This window comes from Triticum urartu, chromosome 7, assembly GCF_003073215.2.
Source record: "Triticum urartu cultivar G1812 chromosome 7, Tu2.1, whole genome shotgun sequence".
NCBI classification, from domain to species: Eukaryota; Viridiplantae; Streptophyta; class Magnoliopsida; order Poales; family Poaceae; genus Triticum; species Triticum urartu.
The window spans coordinates 58,400,850-58,420,453 of NC_053028.1; the positions used below are offsets into that span (position 1 = coordinate 58,400,850).

The following is a 19,604-nucleotide window of genomic DNA, read 5'->3' on the forward strand; positions in this document are numbered from 1 at the left end:
GCTCAGCAGGGTGGCACATGACCTGAAGATCTGGAGCAGATCCCTGTTCAGCGACGCAAAGGTGCAGTTCCACATCGCCAATGAGATAATTTTGGGGTTGGATGTGGCTCAAGAGACAAGAGCTCTGTCAGAAGCTCAGTTTAAGCTGCACAAGCTGCTCAAGGTTCGTTTGGTAGGGCTTGCGGCCATTGAAAGGGCCAGAAGGAGACAAGCGTCCAGGGTGCTCTGGCTACGGGCGGGTGACGCCAGCACAAAGTTCTTCCATGCCAAATGCTGCTCCAGAAGACGCAAGAACTTCATCCATACAATTCAGAGCGACGATCGATGCACCATGGCTCATAGTGACAAGGCACATATCATCTATGATCACTTCAGCAAGATGATGACAGCGGACACCGGTCAAAACGTGACGCTGAACTGTAACGAGCTACAGTTACCAAGAATTCAAGCAGCCGGCTTGGATAATCCTTTCATGGAAGGAGAGGTCTGGACTGCCATCATGCAATCGCCAACGGAGAAGCCGGGCCCTGATGGTTTCACTGGGGCATTCTTCAGAGCTTGTTGGTCGATCATCAGCAACGACATCATGGCGACCCTTCACCAGTTCTATCACCTTGCTGGTGGTAATTTGGCTACTCTGAACACTGCCTTTGTTGCACTGCTGCCAAATAAGGACGGAGCCGTGCGGATGACAGACTTTCGCCCAATTAGTCTCATCCATTCCTTCGCTAAGCTGATCACTAAGGTGTTGTCAATTAGGCTGACCAAAGTAATCCACACAATTGTCTCCCCTACATAGTCAGCCTTCCTGAAGACGAGGTGTATACAAGACAGCTTCCTCTATGTTCAGAATGGAGTGCGTGCTCTACACCGCACCAAAACCCCAGCTCTCCTGCTCAAACTAGACATCTCCAAAGCGTTTGATAGCGTATCCTGGGATTACTTGCTGGAGCTGTTGCAGGAGCTGGGTTTCAGCGCTAGATGGAGAGATTGGATTGCCTGGCTGTTGGCTTCTTCACACTCGGAATTCCTGCTTAATGGAGTGCCAGGGAGGAAAATACAGCACCGCAAGGGCCTTCGCCAGGGCGATCCACTCTCCCCCCTGCTGTTCATTTTAGCCATTGACCCGTTGCAACGCCTGATTGATGCAGCAGTCCAGTGACAGATGATGCAACCATTGCCAAGAAGGGAACTGAAGCTCAGGGTCAGCCTTTACGCGGACGATGCGGTCGTTTTCATGAACCCAGACCAAGAGGAGATGGAGGTGCTCAACACCATTCTGAATATGTTTGGCGAGGCCTCGGGCCTGAAGATAAACAGACAAAAATCAACGGCAACACCAATTCGATGTGACACTATGGACATCTAGTAGCTTCTTCGGAGTTTTGGAGGCACCACCACCTCATTCCTGCTTAAATATTTGGGCCTCCCACTTACTCTGACAAGAACACAGCTAGTGCACCTTCAGTTTGTCTTGGATCGAATCAGAGCTAGATTGGCTGGATGGAAGGGCAAACTCATGACTAATGCTGGACGACGGGTGCTCGTCAGAGCAGTGCTGACTGCCATCCCAGTTTTTGCTATGACAGTACTCCGTATGCCAAAGAAATTCTTCAAGGAAATTGACAAAGTGAGGCGTCGTTTTCTGTGGGCATAAGAGGAGGAGCTATCCGGAGGCAAATGCAAAGTAAGCTGGAGCAAAGTTTCCTCCCGTTAGAGAAAGAAGGGTTGGGCATTCTCAATCTGGAGCATTTTGGCCGGGCCCTGCCTCAGTGATGGCTTTGGCAAACCTGGAAACACCCGGACAGGCCATGGGTAGGAATGGAGGTGCCATGCTCCGACTCTGATCGGCTGTTTTTCAGCGCGGCCACCTCGTTCACGGTGGGCGACGGCCGGACGGCCAGGTTCTGGACTTGTTCCTGGCATCAAGCGGGCACGCTTCGATTGCTCTTTTCGGCGCTCTATAAGCACTCAAGGAGGAAGAATAGAACAATCGCTGATGCCCTTAGCAATGACCGCTGGATTCTTGATCTGGCGCATGGGCAGACAGACCTGATCGTCTGCGACTGTGTGGCCTTGGCGCGGCTGCTGCGCCTGATGCCGATCAACCTTACTGCAGAGGTGGGCGACGAGATAAGATGGAACTTGGAGGCCAGCGGCTGCTACACTGCTGCATCGGCATATACGCCGCAGTTCCAGGCGATCCACGCCTCAAATTTCCCTCAGATCATCTGGACGACTTGGGCGCCAGGGAAACTGAAGATTTTCTTTTGGTTAATGCTGCTCAACAGGCTCTGGTGCAATGACCGCCTTCAGCGACGTGGATGGCCCAATTCTTACTTCTGCCAATTCTGTTTCAGAAACCTTGAGACGGCTGATCACATATTCTGGTCGTGCCCTTTCACCACGGCGATTTGGAGCAGCCTGTCATCTTGGTTTGGCTGCGAAGCTCTGAGACAGCAAGCCTCTCGCCAACCGCACAGTGCTGCTGATCGCATTGTGGGTATAGTGGAGGACACAAAACCTGAGTTCAGAAAAGGCATAAGGTCCCTAATGATGCTAGCAGCTTGGGAAATCTGGAGGCACCGAAACGACTGCACATTCAGGAGCAAGGAGGCCTCGAGGCGTGAGGTTTTGCAGGCCATCAGGTAGGGCATTGAGCTATGGAGGCAGGCTGGAGCAACGTGTCTACTGCACCCGTTCACGCTACCACCGGAGGGGATAGGCTGATGGATAAGCTAGTTCTTGGCCGGCTATTTGGCCGGATGTAGTTTTTCAGTTTTCCCTCTCTATTTCTTTTCCTTTGCTCCTTTTGTGATCTTCAGATCCCCACCCATGTATTTTCTCTTTACCCACTGCTCCCTGCTATGATCAACATGAAAAGCCAGCATTGTTGGATCTTTCAAAAAAAAACATAGAGTAGTAACATGCCCATGTTACTACTCTATCTTACTGGGCATGTTACTACTCTATCTTACTATCTCTATAGTGGGGAGTAACATATGTGTGGTAACATGTAACACTTCATTTATTAGGCTATAGACTCATCTTGCCTTTGTGATGTTACTCATACTAGTAGTAACTAGCTATGTTACTACATATGTCTCTTTTTCTTCATTTATTGCTTGCTACATCATCTATTTTATCTAGATATATGTGTGATGTTACTATCTATGTTACTCTCAGACTGGCCACAATGGGAGTAACATCACTAGTAACATCACACTTTTCAAGATAATTTTGCTTATGTGGCACATATTTAATGATGAAAGAGGTGATGGTGGTAACTTAGCTAGTTACTGTAACATCATACATACCAAGACAATATGAGTCTGTAGGCTAATAAATGAACCATAACATGATAACACACATATGTTACTACCCACTATGGAGATAGTAATATAGGCTAGTAAAATGTGATGTTACTAGTCTAAATTACTCCCCATTGTGACTAGTCTCACATCATCTATTTTATCAAAGTACTTGAGAGAGGAAGTATCATTTAATGCCTTTTTGAAAAGAGATAAATTTTGGGAGGAGCAACAACATGGATGATTTCGGCCTATCAATTGGGCATGCAAGCGTGATCTACGGGCCGTGCAAAGGGAGGAGTGCAATCGGAATCAGGTTCAATCAACAGATCAATCAACGATATAGTTAAGGAAAACGTTTATATTCAGCCGACTGATTTTGATGACGCATAAACCGCCCATTGCGTCGTTCGATCAGATCAACTCGATCTCTTGTACAGAGTGCACGAGCATGCTGTGCATCTTTCCACATGCCTCCCATTCATTCTCCACAACATGCTATCGTCATTCTTTTGGCTTTGTTTATTTTTTCACACAGCTCGCTAGTGTATTTTGCTAGCCTACTGCATTTAAACTACTGCTAGCATAAGAGCAAATACAATAAGATGACATAAGCAAGCTATAAGGAATAGAATATTATATCTTTACTTAGTTGGAGAAGAGAGAAAAGGAGAGAGAAGAGAAGCGGGCTCTTGGCTAATAGCTGGCTGTAACACGAGACCCAAGACGCTTTGTGAGGATGTAAGGTGGGCCAACAATTAATAAAGTAGTACACATTGAAAACTTACTATTGTACATGTCGGCTATAAGGTTGGCTCTAGATGACATGGCAACTCCTTATAGCCGACCGTTGGCTGTATTATTAACCATGCTCTAAAGCGTAGTTGGCTAGGGTGGCGATGGTTGATGCCGTGATCGGCTACTCGTAACATTGTCCGTGCGGCACTGAGTGCTGGGAGCTAACCGCCAGGTGCTGCGAGACTGGGCGCCGACACACCAGGAGCCGGTGCTGCGAGACTGGGCACCGACACACCATGAGCCGGTGCTGCGAGGGGAGGGTCGCGGACATATGCTCCATGGTGTTGTGTAGGGCGGAACTTGAACAACGTTGCTTCGAGTTGGCCAGCCAGCAATGCTGCTACAAGGACGTCTTTGTGCTATGCCGCGTCGGTGGCTGGCAACGCTGAGACGACAGAGCACTGGTGGGCTGCAAGTGACGGCCGCTGCTACATGATGTCGCAATGGAGGATCACCGAATCATAGGAACCTCTCGGATGCTGCAATGGAGCATCGTCGAACCGCCGAAGCATCGTCGGGCCTCTATAACCTCACGGGTCTGCAGTGTAGCATCACCGGGTCGTCGAAACCTCAGGGGTGCTGCAATGGAGCATCACTGGGGCGTCGGTGTGTTGTCCGGCCATCGGAACCTCACGGGTGCTGCAATGGAGCATCACTGGGGCGTCGGTGTGTTGTCCGGCCATCGGAACCTCACGGGTGCTGCAATGAAGCATCACCAAGCCATCGAAACCTCATGGGTGCTGCAATGAAGCATCACCAAGCCATCGAAACCTCACGGGTGTTGCAATGGAGCATCACCAAGCCGTCGGAACCTCACGGGTGCTGCAACGGGATTTTTTTTTCAAAACTATCACGTTTTTATAACAAATTCGGAAACTATAGCACCTAATGCAAAAAAAATATCAAAACTATGACCCCGTCGGCCTCGTGTGGGCCGAAGAGGGTGTTTTCAGTCGGCGGTTGGCCGAAAAGGACACTTCGGTCACGCATTGGCCGAAGAAAAGGCCTTTTTGGTCAGCAGTAGGCCGAAAAGTACTCTTTTGTCAGCAGTAGGACGAAAAGTCCCTGGGTCCCATCTTTTCGCGTGAATGGGAGGCCGAAGCTGCATGGCTACGCTCTTCGACATATGTTAGGCCGAAATGGTTTTTTTTAATATTGAGGGAAAGGATTGCGCAAAAATATATCTTTTCAATATCTAAAATGGGCAATGATTGCACAACATTCATAAGTCAAAATAAAAAAACCATTTCGGCCTAACATAAGCCGAAGAGCGCAACCATGCAATTTCGGCCTTCCGTTCACGCGAAAAGGTGGACCCCAGGGACTTTTCGGCCTACTGCTGACCAAAGAGTACTTTTCGACCTACTTCTGACCAAAAAGATCTTTTCGGCCCAGCTTCAGCCAATACGTGACGGAAGAGTCCTTTTCGGCCAACGCTGACCGTAAACACCCTCTTCGGTCCACATGGGGCCGACGGGGTCATAGTTCTGATTTTTTTTAATTAGAAGTTATAGTTTTCAAATTTGCTATAAAAACGTGATAGTTTTGAAAAAAAAATCCTGCAATGAAGCATCACCAAGCCGTCGGAACCTCACGGCTGACTGTACATCGTTGACTCATTGTACATGCGGCAGCCGCGCTCTAACTATCTTGTTGAGTGAACAGCAGCGGCACTCGGTGGTCTGAGCAAGGGGACAAAACGTTATCACGAACAATTGGAAAGCGGCAGCCGCGCTCTAGCTATCTTGTTGAGTGAACAGCAGCGGCACTCGGTGAGTGAGCTTGTGAGTCACGAGCCATGCCGAGGCCCACAATAATTAGAGATTTCCAATAATTATACTAAGGCTGCCACAAGTAGGCGCAAATCTAGCATGACACTGAAGGGTAGGCTCAAAACATCAAGTCCTTAAGCCCAATTAACAAATGCATTGCAATTGTTGCATGCAATAAAGCATATCAACGTAATCCCAAATTGTATGTTTAGCTGAAATAATTTTTTTGAAGGGGTAGGCTTAAGCCCTATCGAAGCTCTCCTAGTAGAATCACCACTGGCGCATGTGCGCATGACCCAATGGTCACCAGCGTACGTACGTAGGCTCGTGATCGAGAAGGATATGATGGTGCGTGTGATTTAAAATCGCGTGAATGCTCGAGTCGTTCCAGGGTCGTTCTCTCCGTTCGCTTTCCCGGCGATTTGTTTTTTCAGTTGACTGGCACCTAGGCGGCCCCATATTCCACCAAATTTGCTATCTCGATTGCGTGAGAAAATGCTTTGGGGCTCGGTTGATTTAGTGGAGAAGAAAGGGACTTTGCGCATCGTGACGCGGCTGACCACAGTGTCTCGGTTAAACACTTCCCACCTTGCCATCATGCATGTATTTAAGAGCATCTCCAACAGGCGTCCAACAAGAGCTCCGTGCATTAAAATTTTGTTTTTTTGGGCGCCGCACAGCTCCAGCAGATGCTGTAGCGCTAAAAAAATTTGGACGCGTGCTGACAAACGCTATCGCGCGCAGCATATTTTGGGCTTCGGACTGCGCGCGCTTCACAATTTGCATTGTGTGCTTCTTGTGCGTGCGTTTTTGGGCGTCTGCAAAAGCGATGTTGATCCCGGCGCACTAAAAGTGCTAAAGTGGCGCGCTATAATTTTTATTGGGCGCCAACTTTTTGTGCGACCGTTGAAGATGCTCACCATGGCAGATTTGTGCCACTCGCTAGCTCCTTGGAGCCTTATATGGGCCATTGTGACCCTTGCCTGGAGTAGTTTTCATTTGCTCCGCGCGCGCCTGTGTAAGCCTCACCCGGACTACTAAGACCATGGAAGCTGTAGGGGTAGAATCAAAAGGCAAGGCTCACACGGCGACGCCGCCGATCCCGTGTCCAAGAAGGATCATCGGACCTCTTGGGGCTGCGCTTTCATCCTCGGTAACGCTCGCCACCTTTTCGTTTTGTTCTCGTGTTCCCGCTCTGGCATGCATACGTACGTCCGTGTCACTATGCTCGAATGCTTGATGTGTGTGCATGCAGTGAACAACTGCTTTCAATCCGCGGCCTACTTTGGCCTGTCGACGAACCTGGTGAACTACCTCAAGGTCCAGCTGCACTCCGGCAGCAAGGCCGCGGCCAACAGCGTCACCAACTGGCAGGGCACCAGCGGCATCGCGCCGCTCGCCGCCGCCTTCCTCGCCGACTCCTTCCTCGGCAGATACTGGACCATCACGCTCTTCCTCCTCGTCTCCGTCGCGGTACGTGCGTGCGTGCGCTGATGCGCATCATATATCAGGGAACACCTCACCTGGATCTTGATGGAGCAGGGGTACGGCGTCGTGACGGCGAGTGCGTGGGCGGCGCTGGAGAGCGCGGTGTTCTACGCGGGGCTGTACCTGGTGGGGCTGGGCGGCGCGCTGCAGCCCGTCATGGCGTCGTTCGGCGCGGACCAGTTTGACGTGGAGTCCGACGACGACGAGGAGCGCGGGCGGCAGAGCTCCTTCTTCAACTGGTTCTACCTCTCCCTGACCGTGGGATCGCTGGTCGGCGGCACCGTGCTGGTGTGGGTGCAGTCCGCCCACGGCTGGCGGCTCGGCTACGGCATCCCGGCGCTGCTGAGCGTGGTCGCCGTCGCGCTGTTCCTCGCCGGCACCGGCGCGTACGGGCGCCACCAGCCCCCCGGCGGCAGCCCGCTCACCAGGATCGCGCAGGTGGTGGTCGCCGCCGCCAGGAAGTGCGACGTGGAGACCCCAACCGACGCCGCGCTGCTGCACGAGCGTGACGGCGACGACGGCATGTCCGCTATACTGGGGAGCCGCCGCCTTGCGCACACCAACCAGTTCAGGTCAGTGGCTCAGTGCCCGTGCCCCGGCCGTCGCTAGCATTGCTTCCACTTGCACCGTTCCTATTTTCTGTCCATGACTACAGTCCCCATCAAGTAAAGCGCTGTGCATCCGCACCCGCTTAAGTTCACTTAAAATGGTAGCTTTATCCATTTTCAATTATCTACAACTAATCAAGATTACTTAGTAATTAGGCTTCTCGTAAGGAGAGTATTATATATTATTATCATGCAATACATAATAATAATAATATATAATAACAGTGTATGATATTATTTTGCAATATGTATTATCATTTATTAATGGACTGCAGTAATTGCTAACCTTGTATGTTTGTAAGACAATGGAACTACACCCTTCTTATTACATGCATGCATGTATTAGAAAGACTCTCTTTTCTATCGGCACTATTTCCTCTAATTACATGCATGTCTACACTAGAGGCCACAAACATGATGTCATTCTAAATTTTTCCTATTTCGAAAATCAAAATGTTTTGAAGCTCAAATGTCTGCCTGATTCAAAATCCTTTTTAACATAAAAATATTTGTCATGATGAGACATTCAAAACTAGATCCCATGCTGATATGCTCCGTCAATTTTTTGGGTTAAAAGTTACCACACATGGGCTACATAAGTTATCATGTCTATCGTAGTTATCATGTTATTTACAGAAACTACCAAGGCATAAAAATGATTATCCCCACATGCACATGCATGCATGCACTAGAGAAAAAAAATTGATATCATCCTAGATTCTTCTCATTTCGAAGATTCACGTGTTTTGTAGTTCAAATCATCGGTCTGACTCAAATTCGTTTCACTCAAAAAAATCATCATGATGAGACCTTCAAAACTTGATCACATGTTGGTATGTTCAGACAACTTTTTTTGGGTCAAAAGTTGTCAGCCCAAAGCTAAGTAAAGACACGATGCTTGTGGTGCATAAATTATCAGACTATTTACACAGAAAATGCCAAGGGTGTGTTTTCAACGATTTTTCCGGGGTCAAAGTTAACATGGTGTTCATACGGGAAGTTATTAGGTTCATGATGTGTATATTACCATGCTATTCACACATTAGCTAGTTACATGGGGTATGTTTCAAACAACTTTATTCCAGATACTCACTCTGTCTGGAATTACTTGTCGCGGGAATTGATAAAAATAGATATCTCTAGAACTAAAATACGTCTAGATACATCCATTTTTGCAACAAGTAATCCCGGACGGAGAGAGGACAATACATGATATGATCCTAGTGTATTCTTTTCATTATTAAATGCTATGAAAACTCAACAACATATCTAGTTGGCATTGCTGTGGTTGCATGATAACCCACTATGGGAGGTCAACCTTTTTGCGCCGGAAGACGTGAACAATAACATTCACTCTCGGGCATCTTCAACGGGGCCTGCTCCTCCTTTGACCTTCTTCTCTCCCTGTTGGACATCCCCTTTGTGCAATCGTGGTGTTCGGATCGGACATCCTCACCGCCTCCCCGCCCCGGTACCACATGGCGCCTGATCCCTTTGAAGCAAGAGTTGCCTCGGGTACTATCTCGATGATGGTGGGTCGCGCGACGGGTCCTCCTCACCAGCGGGCTTGAAATGCCTCATCGAGTTGGAGTTGTATCAGGAGTGGCGCTCGGGAGTGCTCCCCAACACATAGGTGTCGCTGCCCTAGGTCCTCGCAAAAGCTCGGGCTGTCAACCACTCCAAGACCACCATCTAGAATAGCACCCGGCGATGGCTAAATGAGTAGCTCCCCTGCGTCGAGCGGACTCAGTCCTAGCGTGAGAAGCACCTCCAAATCGAGGAGAGGTGGCAAAGGGTGGCGGCCGGGTGTGCGTGCCGCGAGCGACGCTGCGTCTAGGGACGGATGTCGCGATGGCTGGAGCGGCTTCCGACACTGGTGCCACGGTGACAATCACAACACAGACGACGACAACGATGCCTATGGCCTCGGAGGCCATGCCTACGAGGTGACCGGCCGCTGCTTAGATTGGGTTTCGTTTAGTTTAGATTAATTTCGAGTAGTCTGGAAGAGACTTGTTAAATTTCATCAAATTTGCATCTAATATATCAAACTAGTTTAAACTATGTCCATAATTCGTATTTTAACAGTTTGAAATGGAAGAAACTTTGAGGGAGATAGTTGGATGATGTCCGTCCGACAAATGTCTACGAACACATCCGCGCACATTTGAAGGCATCTGTTTGATGAACGCGGTTGGAGATGCCCCCTTATAACTACACCAGAAAGAAGTTTGTGACATGTTTCGCATCATCTTCCTCCCTTCTCCTTGATTGATCTAGATGCCATTTCCATACGCCGTACCCAAAAAAATCTTCATATTTCATGGAAGATCCTGTTCTTTGGACTTTGGACGCTCTAGTGCTTTAGTCAATATTCACAATTATCCAACACACCTCGAGGAAGCGCGTATGAAGAATATGGACAGCCATAACTGGCGAATGTTCGTCGGGAAAGGTGGCACATGCAAACGGTTAGGTGGCAATTTTAGTTTTGTTAAAGTGATGAGGGGTGGCATTTTTCCAGAAGACATGGCAGTTTCTATCTGAGAAGGCAATTTTCATTTAGAAACTGTCAACGTTTTATCTCCTCTCGAAACTAAAACTGCCATCAAATATGGTTCACTTATCACCCTTTTCCCAGCGAACGTTAGCTGGGTAACATTAGCGGACAATATTCCCACACAAAAAACATGGTGCTAGCAACATAGTCGACCAGGCATCCATTTCCGAGCACATAATTATACTACAGGATCCTAGCAATTGACGAAATTTTACATGCAAACATGCCATGTAACCATAATCGGTTGCACCGGTTGGTTGTCATCAATCACTCAGGTTCTTGGACAAGGCGGCCGTGGAGATGGCAGGCGACAAGGCACGGCCAGCGAGCCCATGACGGCTGTGCACGGTTACGCAGGTGGAGGAGCTCAAGTGCCTGCTCCGTCTGCTACCGGTGTGGGCGTGCGGCATCATCTTCGCGGCCGCCTACACTCAGGTGTCCACCACCTTCATCCTCCAGGGAGACACACTGGACCCGTGCATCGGCAGCTTTCGCATCCCGGCTGCAGTGCTAACCGTCTTCGACACACTCAGCGTCATGCTTTGGGTGCCGCTTTACGACCGTTGGACCGTGCCATCGTTCCGCTCGCGCGCCGCCTCACGAGTCACCATCGCGGGTTCACGCAGCTGACACGCATGGGTGTCGGGTTCGCCATCCTCACGGTCGCCATGCTCACCGCCGGCATGCTTGAGGTCGCACGGCGTCGCGTCCTCGCGCGCAACGGCACATACAGTGGCATGGGCGGTGCAGTGTACGTGCCATTGTCGATCTTCTGGCAGGTGCCGCAGTACGTGGTGTTGGGCGCGGCGGAGGTGGGCAGATGGAGTTCTTCTACGACCAAGCGCCAGACGCCATGCGGAGTATCTGCTCGGGGCTTGCCCGTGCGGCTTTCGCGCTGGGCAACTACGCGAGCACGGTGCTTGTGTCCGTCGTGGTGAGTGTCACGACGAGCGGCGACCGGCTCGGGTGGATCCCCGACGACATCAACGACGGGCACTTGGACTACTTCTTTTGACTGCTCGCCATGCTCTGCGTTGGCAACTTCGGCGGGTACCTGCTCGTCGTCGCACGGTGGTACAACTACAAGATCACCGCGAATTAAACTGGAAATCGCTGTACGTGTAGATTCCGAACGTGTAATGACTAGTAACTTCCTCGGCTTCTCTATAAAAGAAGTTTGAAAGCGGTTGACTGTTTTTTTTATCAAATTATATTCAGTCGATTTGCATGCATGTTGCAGCGCATCGGCGCCTCCAGCAGCGGCACCAGTCCGCGCGCCATCGTGGATGCCTTCTCACTAACTTTGATTCAAGCTGCGAAATGCATACAATGTGCATGCATCAGCAAACAGAAAAAACAATTGCCTCCTACGTTGAATACAGGCTGCTATAGTATAGTGTTCGCTAAGCCTTTGTAGGTGACCTAAATAGCACTCTCACACTGTCACACATAGTTGCATGTAGTAAAAGTTAGTGACTATATGTGCAATCTCTCAAACATTTATAATTTTTTTATATATGCATACAATACATATATGCATATGTATTTACCATTTTGAACAGAGAGAAGAGGGTACTTAAACACATATTCCTAACTCATTTTTGTTCTCATCACACTAAACAACATAATATTAGAATTATTTCGATAAATTACACGGGCCATATTGTATAGTCTTAAAGAAGCCACACAATTGGACCCAAATTGGGGATCGGTTGTTCTAGTAAAGTCGCCGCGAAACCATTCTTCACCTTTAAGCCACTACCGACAACAGCAAAAAAGGAAGTATGCGGAAGATGAAGTATTAAATTCGAAATCTAATACTTGTGTTGGCTTTACCTTAAAGAATAAAATAAAAAATAACAATAAATATAAATAATAAAGTTTCTAAGAAATAATGAATTAGCAGCATTGTTATTACTCTCTCCACTCCACAATGTAGTGAAGACAAAGAAAGACAATAATATAATTTTTCACACAATTGTGGCATGGAGGGAGTACCGTTAAAGAACAAAGAAAATAAAAATATTTAAAAAATAAGTAAAACTTGCCCATAATTTACACATAAATTGCGCTATCTAAAATATGCAAGAATATGCATATAATAGAGGAATTTTCACAAACAAGAAAGTTTAAAAGAAGGAATGAATTAGTCGCACATCTAGTATTTAGTACTTGCATTTATACTTACACACATGCAAATAAAATAAATACTATGTTTTATAAGATGGAATGACTTAGTTGCATTTCTATTACCCTTTAAGAAGAAATAAAGTGAAAACAAAAATAGACAATAATATAATTTTGCACATAATTTACACAAAAATTGCTTTTTATATAATATGCAACAGTAAGCATAAAATAGTGGAATTTCACACAAAAAAGATGTTTATTAAGAAGTAATGAATTAGTGACATTGGTATTACCCTTCAAGAAGAGATAAAATGAAAACAAAACTCAAAAAATTACATTTTCTAAGGAAGATTGAATTACTGACACTTTTATTACCATTTAAGAAGAAATAAAATGGGAAAATATTCTTAAAAAAACAGTGAAATTTTTTGCACAAAATATACCTAGAAATCGTGATTTTTAAAATATTGCAAGAACAAGAATATAAAAGTGGAATTTTCACCAAAGAATTAGAACAATTGAATTAGTGGCAATGGTATTACCCTTAAATTAGAATGAAAATGAAATAAAAAAAACTAAAACAATATCAAAATAATGAAGTTTTGTAAGTAATAATGAATTAGTGGCATTGGAATTTCTATTTAAGAAGAAATAAAAATAAAAATAAAAATAAAAATTGCACACAACTTTGCCCTAAAATTGTACTTTTCGTAATGTGCAAAGAATAATCATATAATAGTTAAATGTTGGCACATATTATTATATTCTATTTGTATGCATATATTTACACACCCAACATTCCAAAATACCTACATAATAAATAATAAAACCAGCTAACAAATAAAATGAAAAACACAAAAGCAAAAACGTATATAAACAGAAAAACAGAAAAAACAAAGGAGAAAGCAAAGGGTTGTTGCACTAGAATGGGCGTTGGCCCGTTAAAGAATTGGCTGACCCAAATATGAGATTAGTCAAAAAGAAACAGTCCCAAAAGACCACACAAACCAGCCCAGAAAAAAAAGTTGCATGAATCATGAAGCAGAAATCAACGGCCCAAAAACTGACTGACCCAAAATTAATTTTCACGAAACTTACATATAGCTAAAGTGAAAAAGTTTCTTCGCATCAGGATGGAGGGATCTGAAGCCGGACCAATTTTGAGGTGAGCAACTCTCAGTGTCAGTGTTCGTGGTAATAGTTTGAGATTATTTTTTTGAGGGAAATAGTTTGGGATGGGCCATGGATTGGAAGCCTAGAAGAAACTCGCCCGTGTCTGTCAACAAAAGATGGGCCACCACATATTTAGCGACTCCTTTCTTTTTGCGCTAGTGATTTCCCCATTTATCTGTTTTTAAGCTGATTATCTTTTAATTTATGGCTGGTTTTCTATTTCATACAGCTTTAAATTAAATTTTCCTAATTTTATTAAATGTACATTGATTTTTAAAAATCTTTGTGAAGTTTTAAAAAAATTATCAAATTTTAAAACTGTTCATGAATTTATAAAAAAATTCAATTCTAAATTTAATACCGTCCTTCGATAATAATCCTAAATACAATGCTAGTAGGGAACTTTGGGAATTCGTACTAACTGCGGTTACAATTGAGGTGCTAGTCAGAGGCGCATAAAATATCCAAAAGACTATAAATAGCACCTCACTTAAAAAGGTCTGACCGTATATGAAATCAATTCTTCACTATTGCTTTTGAGATTTTTAGTGATAACCCTTATGCAAACCAATAGAAGAAGGCCTTTGCTGAGGCCAGATATCAAGAATCTATGGAAGTGCAACTTTTGAGCAGTGAAGAAAATGAGCATGAACAAGGAGACCCTCCGATGCAAGAATCGGTAAGATCAATAAATGAAACACATACATGTCAAACTAACTTGCAGGAAAATAGTGAGGTTGACCGAGAGCACATGTCCAACATGATGGCGTGTGTTGATAAAAGGAATAATGCGGGGAATAAGAGGAGGGGGATGCTACCTTAACATGAATATGGTGATCTCATGGAGCTCATAAAAGTTCTACACAAAATAATAGCGATGCAAAGCAATTGTCTATAGTTCATACTAACAAGCAAGGAACATCAAAACACACAAGTAATCATGATATTGTTGTTCATGAATCAATGTGTTAATTCAATGTTCCCGTTGCCAGAGTTTAGAAAGAATGTCGGGTCAACTCATTTGAACGGCTTGAAAAATGAGCTGCCTTTTTCCTTCTTAGAAAAAATAAGCCATACTCTAAATCTGACTTTTAAATCAATTAATTCATAAAATAGTTTAGAAGCCCTAAAGCATAAAGAAAGACAGCTTATAGGAAAATTTGGAGAGAAGAGGACTTATTTTTTTAAGCTGCCAAAAAAACTGCATGTTGTAGGGTATACCTGGCCATGGGGAATCCGGCCTGCCGGGCCGGGCTTGTCCGCAGGTCAGGCCTGGGCCCAAATTTTGAGCCCGAAGGCCGGTCCGGGCTTGGGCCTAGCATATTTACATTTTAGGGAAGAGGCTCGGCCCAAGGCCCAATGGGATTTTCCATTGATGGGCTGGGCCGGGCCCATGCCTAGGTTTTCTCTCACGGGCTTTATCAGGCCTGGCCCGGCCCGACTTATGGCCAGATATATGTACGGTTTGTCTGGCAAGCGGGTCCACCTCTCCATGGCCCCAAAGACGATAACGTAACGGTCCGGATGTCACCGGCGGGCCTGGCCGCCCAAACCACGCCACAGGATAAACCCCTCCCGGACGAAACAGCCCCGTCTCGGCTCGGCCGTCCACACCCACCCACCCACGCGCCCGTCCCCAACCCGTTCGGCGAAATGCCGCCGCCGCTCTCCGTCTCGCTCCCGTCGCCGCAGCCCCTCTCCCTCCTCCCGCGCCACGCCAGGGCCGCCCACACCCACTCCCTCGCCCTGGCCCCGCCCCTCTCCACCAGGGCGCCGCCCTCCTCCGCCTGCTCCGTCGTCCCCGCGCGCCACTCCGACTACTTCGACCCCCGGGCCCCGCCGTCGCAGCGCGACGCGTACGGGCAGCCGCCTCTGGAGAGGGATCCGCCGGTGCCGGGCGGCCAGGCCGGGCGGGTGTTCGCCAGCTACAGCATCTACAAGGGCAAGGCTGCGCTGGCCTTCGACCCCAGGCCGCCGCAGTTCGTGCCGCTCGAAGTAGGTAGAGTGTGGCGCGCCATTGGGCGTCGTATGCCGCCGTGCTCTGTCATTTCATTTTGTGTTGATGGGTGTTTCGTTCGGAATTCGCAGTCTGGGGCGTACAAGGTGGCCAAGGAGGGGTTCGTGCTGCTCCAGTTCGCCCCCGCCGTGGGGCCCCGGCAGTATGATTGGACTCGCAAGCAGGTGATACTGGGTTTTCCTCTGCCTTGTCCAATTTTCTGTTGAAATGCTCGTTCATTCCCGCGTCAAGTTAGAAACTTCCAAGATAAACTAGTTAGAGAAAGGTGTTGAGATTCACAATTTTTTTTCAACACAAAGAAGCAAATGTTGGCATGTTGGAAGCTGTTAGCCTGTTCATGCCATTTTGAGCTGACTCCTGACTGGGTAGTTTCTTGGTTTGTAAGTTAATATTTCGAAACTGGGAGCATGTATTATAGGTTCTATTTGTTTGTCTGGTTTCTTTGTAAGATCTTCATTCTTCCGTAAACTCGGATGCTTTATGTTTGCAGTTACCAAAAACTAGTGTGTATGCACGTCTTAACAGTATGGTGTGGTTCCGACAAAAGGAAAAAAAGACATACATTACTTTGAAAAATGAATTCCGAGCGAAAATTTATATTGTTGATGTACGCGAAATGAAGTTTAGAAATTTACTAATTGGCACAATACAACCACTACCCGGTGTCACCAAGAATTTTTCTAAAAGAAAAGATGTACGTAGTGGAACCCACAAATTGTTTACTACTCCCTCCGTATCAAAATATAAGACGCTGACACTACGATTGTGTCTAAAAACGTCTTATATTTTGATACAGAGGGAGTACAACTTTAGTTTCTCCTCCCGGACCATCTCCGGCATCGGCTCACAGCCTACACTTTCTTTTATTCATCACAACCTGACAATTGCAACATGGCAGAGGGGGGCATAGTTCTTCTTTTCTGGGAGGTATGATGTGATGGTTCCAGAACCTAGTAGATTCAGCTGTGAGCTACTGTTCATAGCGAATCCCTCTAATCCCAGTTGTTCGATTTTAGGAGAGCAGTCGCTAGGATTGATGCTCTAGGTGCAATCAAACACTGCTACACTATATAGTACTCCCTCTGTAAAGAAATATAAGATCGTTGAGATTACTAAAGTAGTGATCTAAATGATCTTATATTTCTTTACAGAGGGAGTAGTATAGATAAGCAAATCTATATTGTGTTCTTTACATGAACTTATTTCGTTGTGGTGCAGGTGTTCTCATTATCTGTCTGGGAGATGGGAACCTTGCTTACTCTTGGTCTAACAGATTCGTGCGAGTTCTTTCATGACCCTTTCAAGGGGAGGAGGTTAGTCTTGTGTGCTATATCTAACTACAAGCTCCTTCTACAGAAGCGTGTGAATAAAACATGTGTGGATCATTATCTTAAATGCAACCTTTTGTTATTGCTATGGGCATCCTCAGCATGATTATTACCTTATATTGCCAATCCAATTATTTAGAAAGACTTAAATATCAGCAATCAAATTTCTCCATTTCTGTGTATTTTGCATTGAAGTAAAATAGTCTTGGAACTTTACAAGTGCGCCTTATGCTTAGTAATTCCCTTGGCCTACCATATAGTTGAAATAGGATGGCAATATGAGAAGACGCTTTATTTTCTTCTTTTGATCAAGATTATTAATTGCCAAAAGAGAGACTTTGTTCAAGATACCATTGTGTTAACATGTCTATCAAGCCAAAAAAGGTTGCTAGTTAATAAAATGCTCTTTTACTTCAATGTTTGTAATAAAGTTTTCCCAAAATTCATTATCTGTAGCATAACTTACCAGGGCTTCAATAAATTTCATATTCTTATGTTATTTGTTTATGTATTTTATTTTGAAATATACCTGTGTATTTTACTTCTCGAATTGTGAATAAAATAGCCTTAATACTTAGTATTGTTCTATACAAACAGCGATGAAGGTAAAGTGCGCAAGGTTCTAAAGGTTGAGCCAACACCAGATGGCAACGGTCGCTTTTTCAACCTCAGTATGTAGTCGCCATTGCTCTGCTACAAATTCTACTTGCTTGTGAATCTATGTTCCCAAATTGATCTGATCATCTTTTTTGCTTCTAGGTGTTCAAAACCGTCTTTTGAACGTTGATGAGAACATTTACATCCCTATAACCAAAGGAGAATATGCGGTCATTGTATCGACTTTCAATGTACGCATCATTCTGCTAGAGCTTTTCCTTTACCATTCAGTTATAGATCATTGAGGTAGTTTGAGCTAACTGCACGAATTATAGTTTGAACACCACTTGATTCTACTTCCATCAGAAATCACACTGTGTCCTCACATATGGCATGGCCTATTTTCCGCCACGATTGTTTATGGAGGAGCATGTCAGCATGTAACAAACTGGCAGTAGATGTGTTTCGGTAACAACTAGATCTAACGTGTGTTGATGCTTGCTGTATTTCTTCCTTTAGCCCACCATTTTGTGGTATATAATTTGTGAAGCGTGGGACCAATAGTAACATTTCGGTAGACAGGTTGCCCTTTTTAGGTAAATGCAAAAACCAAACCTGTTCCTTCATAATGTCTGAACACATTGTTGTATTTGCAGTACATCATACCGCACATCATGGGCTGGAGCACGTTTACAAATTCTATCAAGCCCGAGGAGTCGCAGCCATACAATAGGCCGCAGTCCTCTCCCGAATTGGAGTGGCGAAGGTGAAGAATGACAACGCTCTCGGACGGAGATGGCAGGAAGAATGATACTTTTGGTGGTGTTCCTTCCAGAAAAGAAATTCTTGGTGGTGGTGTTTGGAAAGTATTTTGGTGCATAATTTGGCTGGTAGTTTCTGGTTTAGTTATTAGGAAATTAATCCTTTTGGTTCTGCCATATTCGTTTGGTTTCTCATTACAGCAGGCTGGAGTTGTGTTAGTCAAATACCTAGTCCTCACTTCTTAATGCAGGAATGGCTTACATGAGACTTATTGTAGCAATTTTTGCCTGGAGGTATTGCAGTACCCCGTATGGATCATGGATACCTGCATCAGATACCCGAAGCTCTAAAGCCTGAACTGTTTTGCATTTGCAATCCAAGTTGTTCATTTGCTAATTCTGAATTCAATATTGTGAACTTCTCATATACTGAAACTCGAGTCACATATTCCCAACATTTCTTGCGTCCTTATTGAGTAAGGTCTGTGCTACCCTGCTCTCTGATTTGCCTATTTAAAAATTACTCCCTTCGTCCCATAATGTAAGACGTTTTTTGACATTACACTATTTATTTGTGATCCTTGTGAACCAAACCAGTATTTGTAATCCAAGATGGTTGTTGTATTTCGATACTGGCAAAAGTCTATTTCAGAACAATCTCAAAGGAAACTTTATGACATACTCCCTTCGTCCAGAATTATTTGTCACAGAAATAGATGTATCTAGATGTTTTTTAATTTACATTCATTTTTATCCATTGCTATGACAAGTTATTCCTGACGGAGGGAGTAGATTTTTTCACCTGCTGAGATGAATAAAATTGGTTGGATCATCTCAATTCTAAAATATATGCATACTTTTGCCCCGTTCGGATCCCCTCCACTCCGCCGCTCCGCTCCGGGAGCTGGCGGAGCTGTAGTTAAAAAGGATGGAGTTGTAGTCCTTCAACTCCGCAGCTCCTCGTATTTTGAGGAGCCGGCGGGTTGCCGAACAGTCCCTTTATGTCTGAAGTACTAAATCTGCACTTAGGAGAGAGGACTTAGTAGGTAACTGGATACGAT

At 45.6% G+C, this 19,604-nt stretch overlaps 1 protein-coding gene and 1 pseudogene across 1 annotated transcript; both read left to right on the plus strand.

Moving 5' to 3' along the window:
* The first annotated feature begins 6,926 nt into the window (after window positions 1–6,926).
* Window positions 6,927–11,654, plus strand: LOC125525507 (annotated as a pseudogene).
* Window positions 11,655–15,389: 3,735 nt separating this feature from the next.
* Window positions 15,390–18,970, plus strand: LOC125522003 (single-stranded DNA-binding protein WHY1, chloroplastic-like). Its single transcript, XM_048687065.1, has 6 exons — window positions 15,390–15,835; window positions 15,929–16,021; window positions 17,076–17,170; window positions 17,783–17,856; window positions 17,945–18,033; window positions 18,439–18,970. The coding sequence occupies exons 1-6, from the start codon at window positions 15,494–15,496 to the stop codon at window positions 18,550–18,552; spliced, it is 807 nt and encodes a 268-aa protein (XP_048543022.1). The 5' UTR covers window positions 15,390–15,493; the 3' UTR covers window positions 18,553–18,970.
* Window positions 18,971–19,604: the final 634 nt, after the last annotated feature.

Coding starts and splice junctions, on each gene's coding strand:
- LOC125522003 (XM_048687065.1), top strand. CDS start 15,494: ATGCCGCCGCCGCTCTCCGTCTCGCTCCCGTCGCCGCAGCCCCTCTCC. Junction 15,836..15,928: donor CGCAGTTCGTGCCGCTCGAA/GTAGGTAGAGTG, acceptor CGGAATTCGCAG/TCTGGGGCGTACAAGGTGGC. Junction 16,022..17,075: donor ATGATTGGACTCGCAAGCAG/GTGATACTGGGT, acceptor GTTGTGGTGCAG/GTGTTCTCATTATCTGTCTG.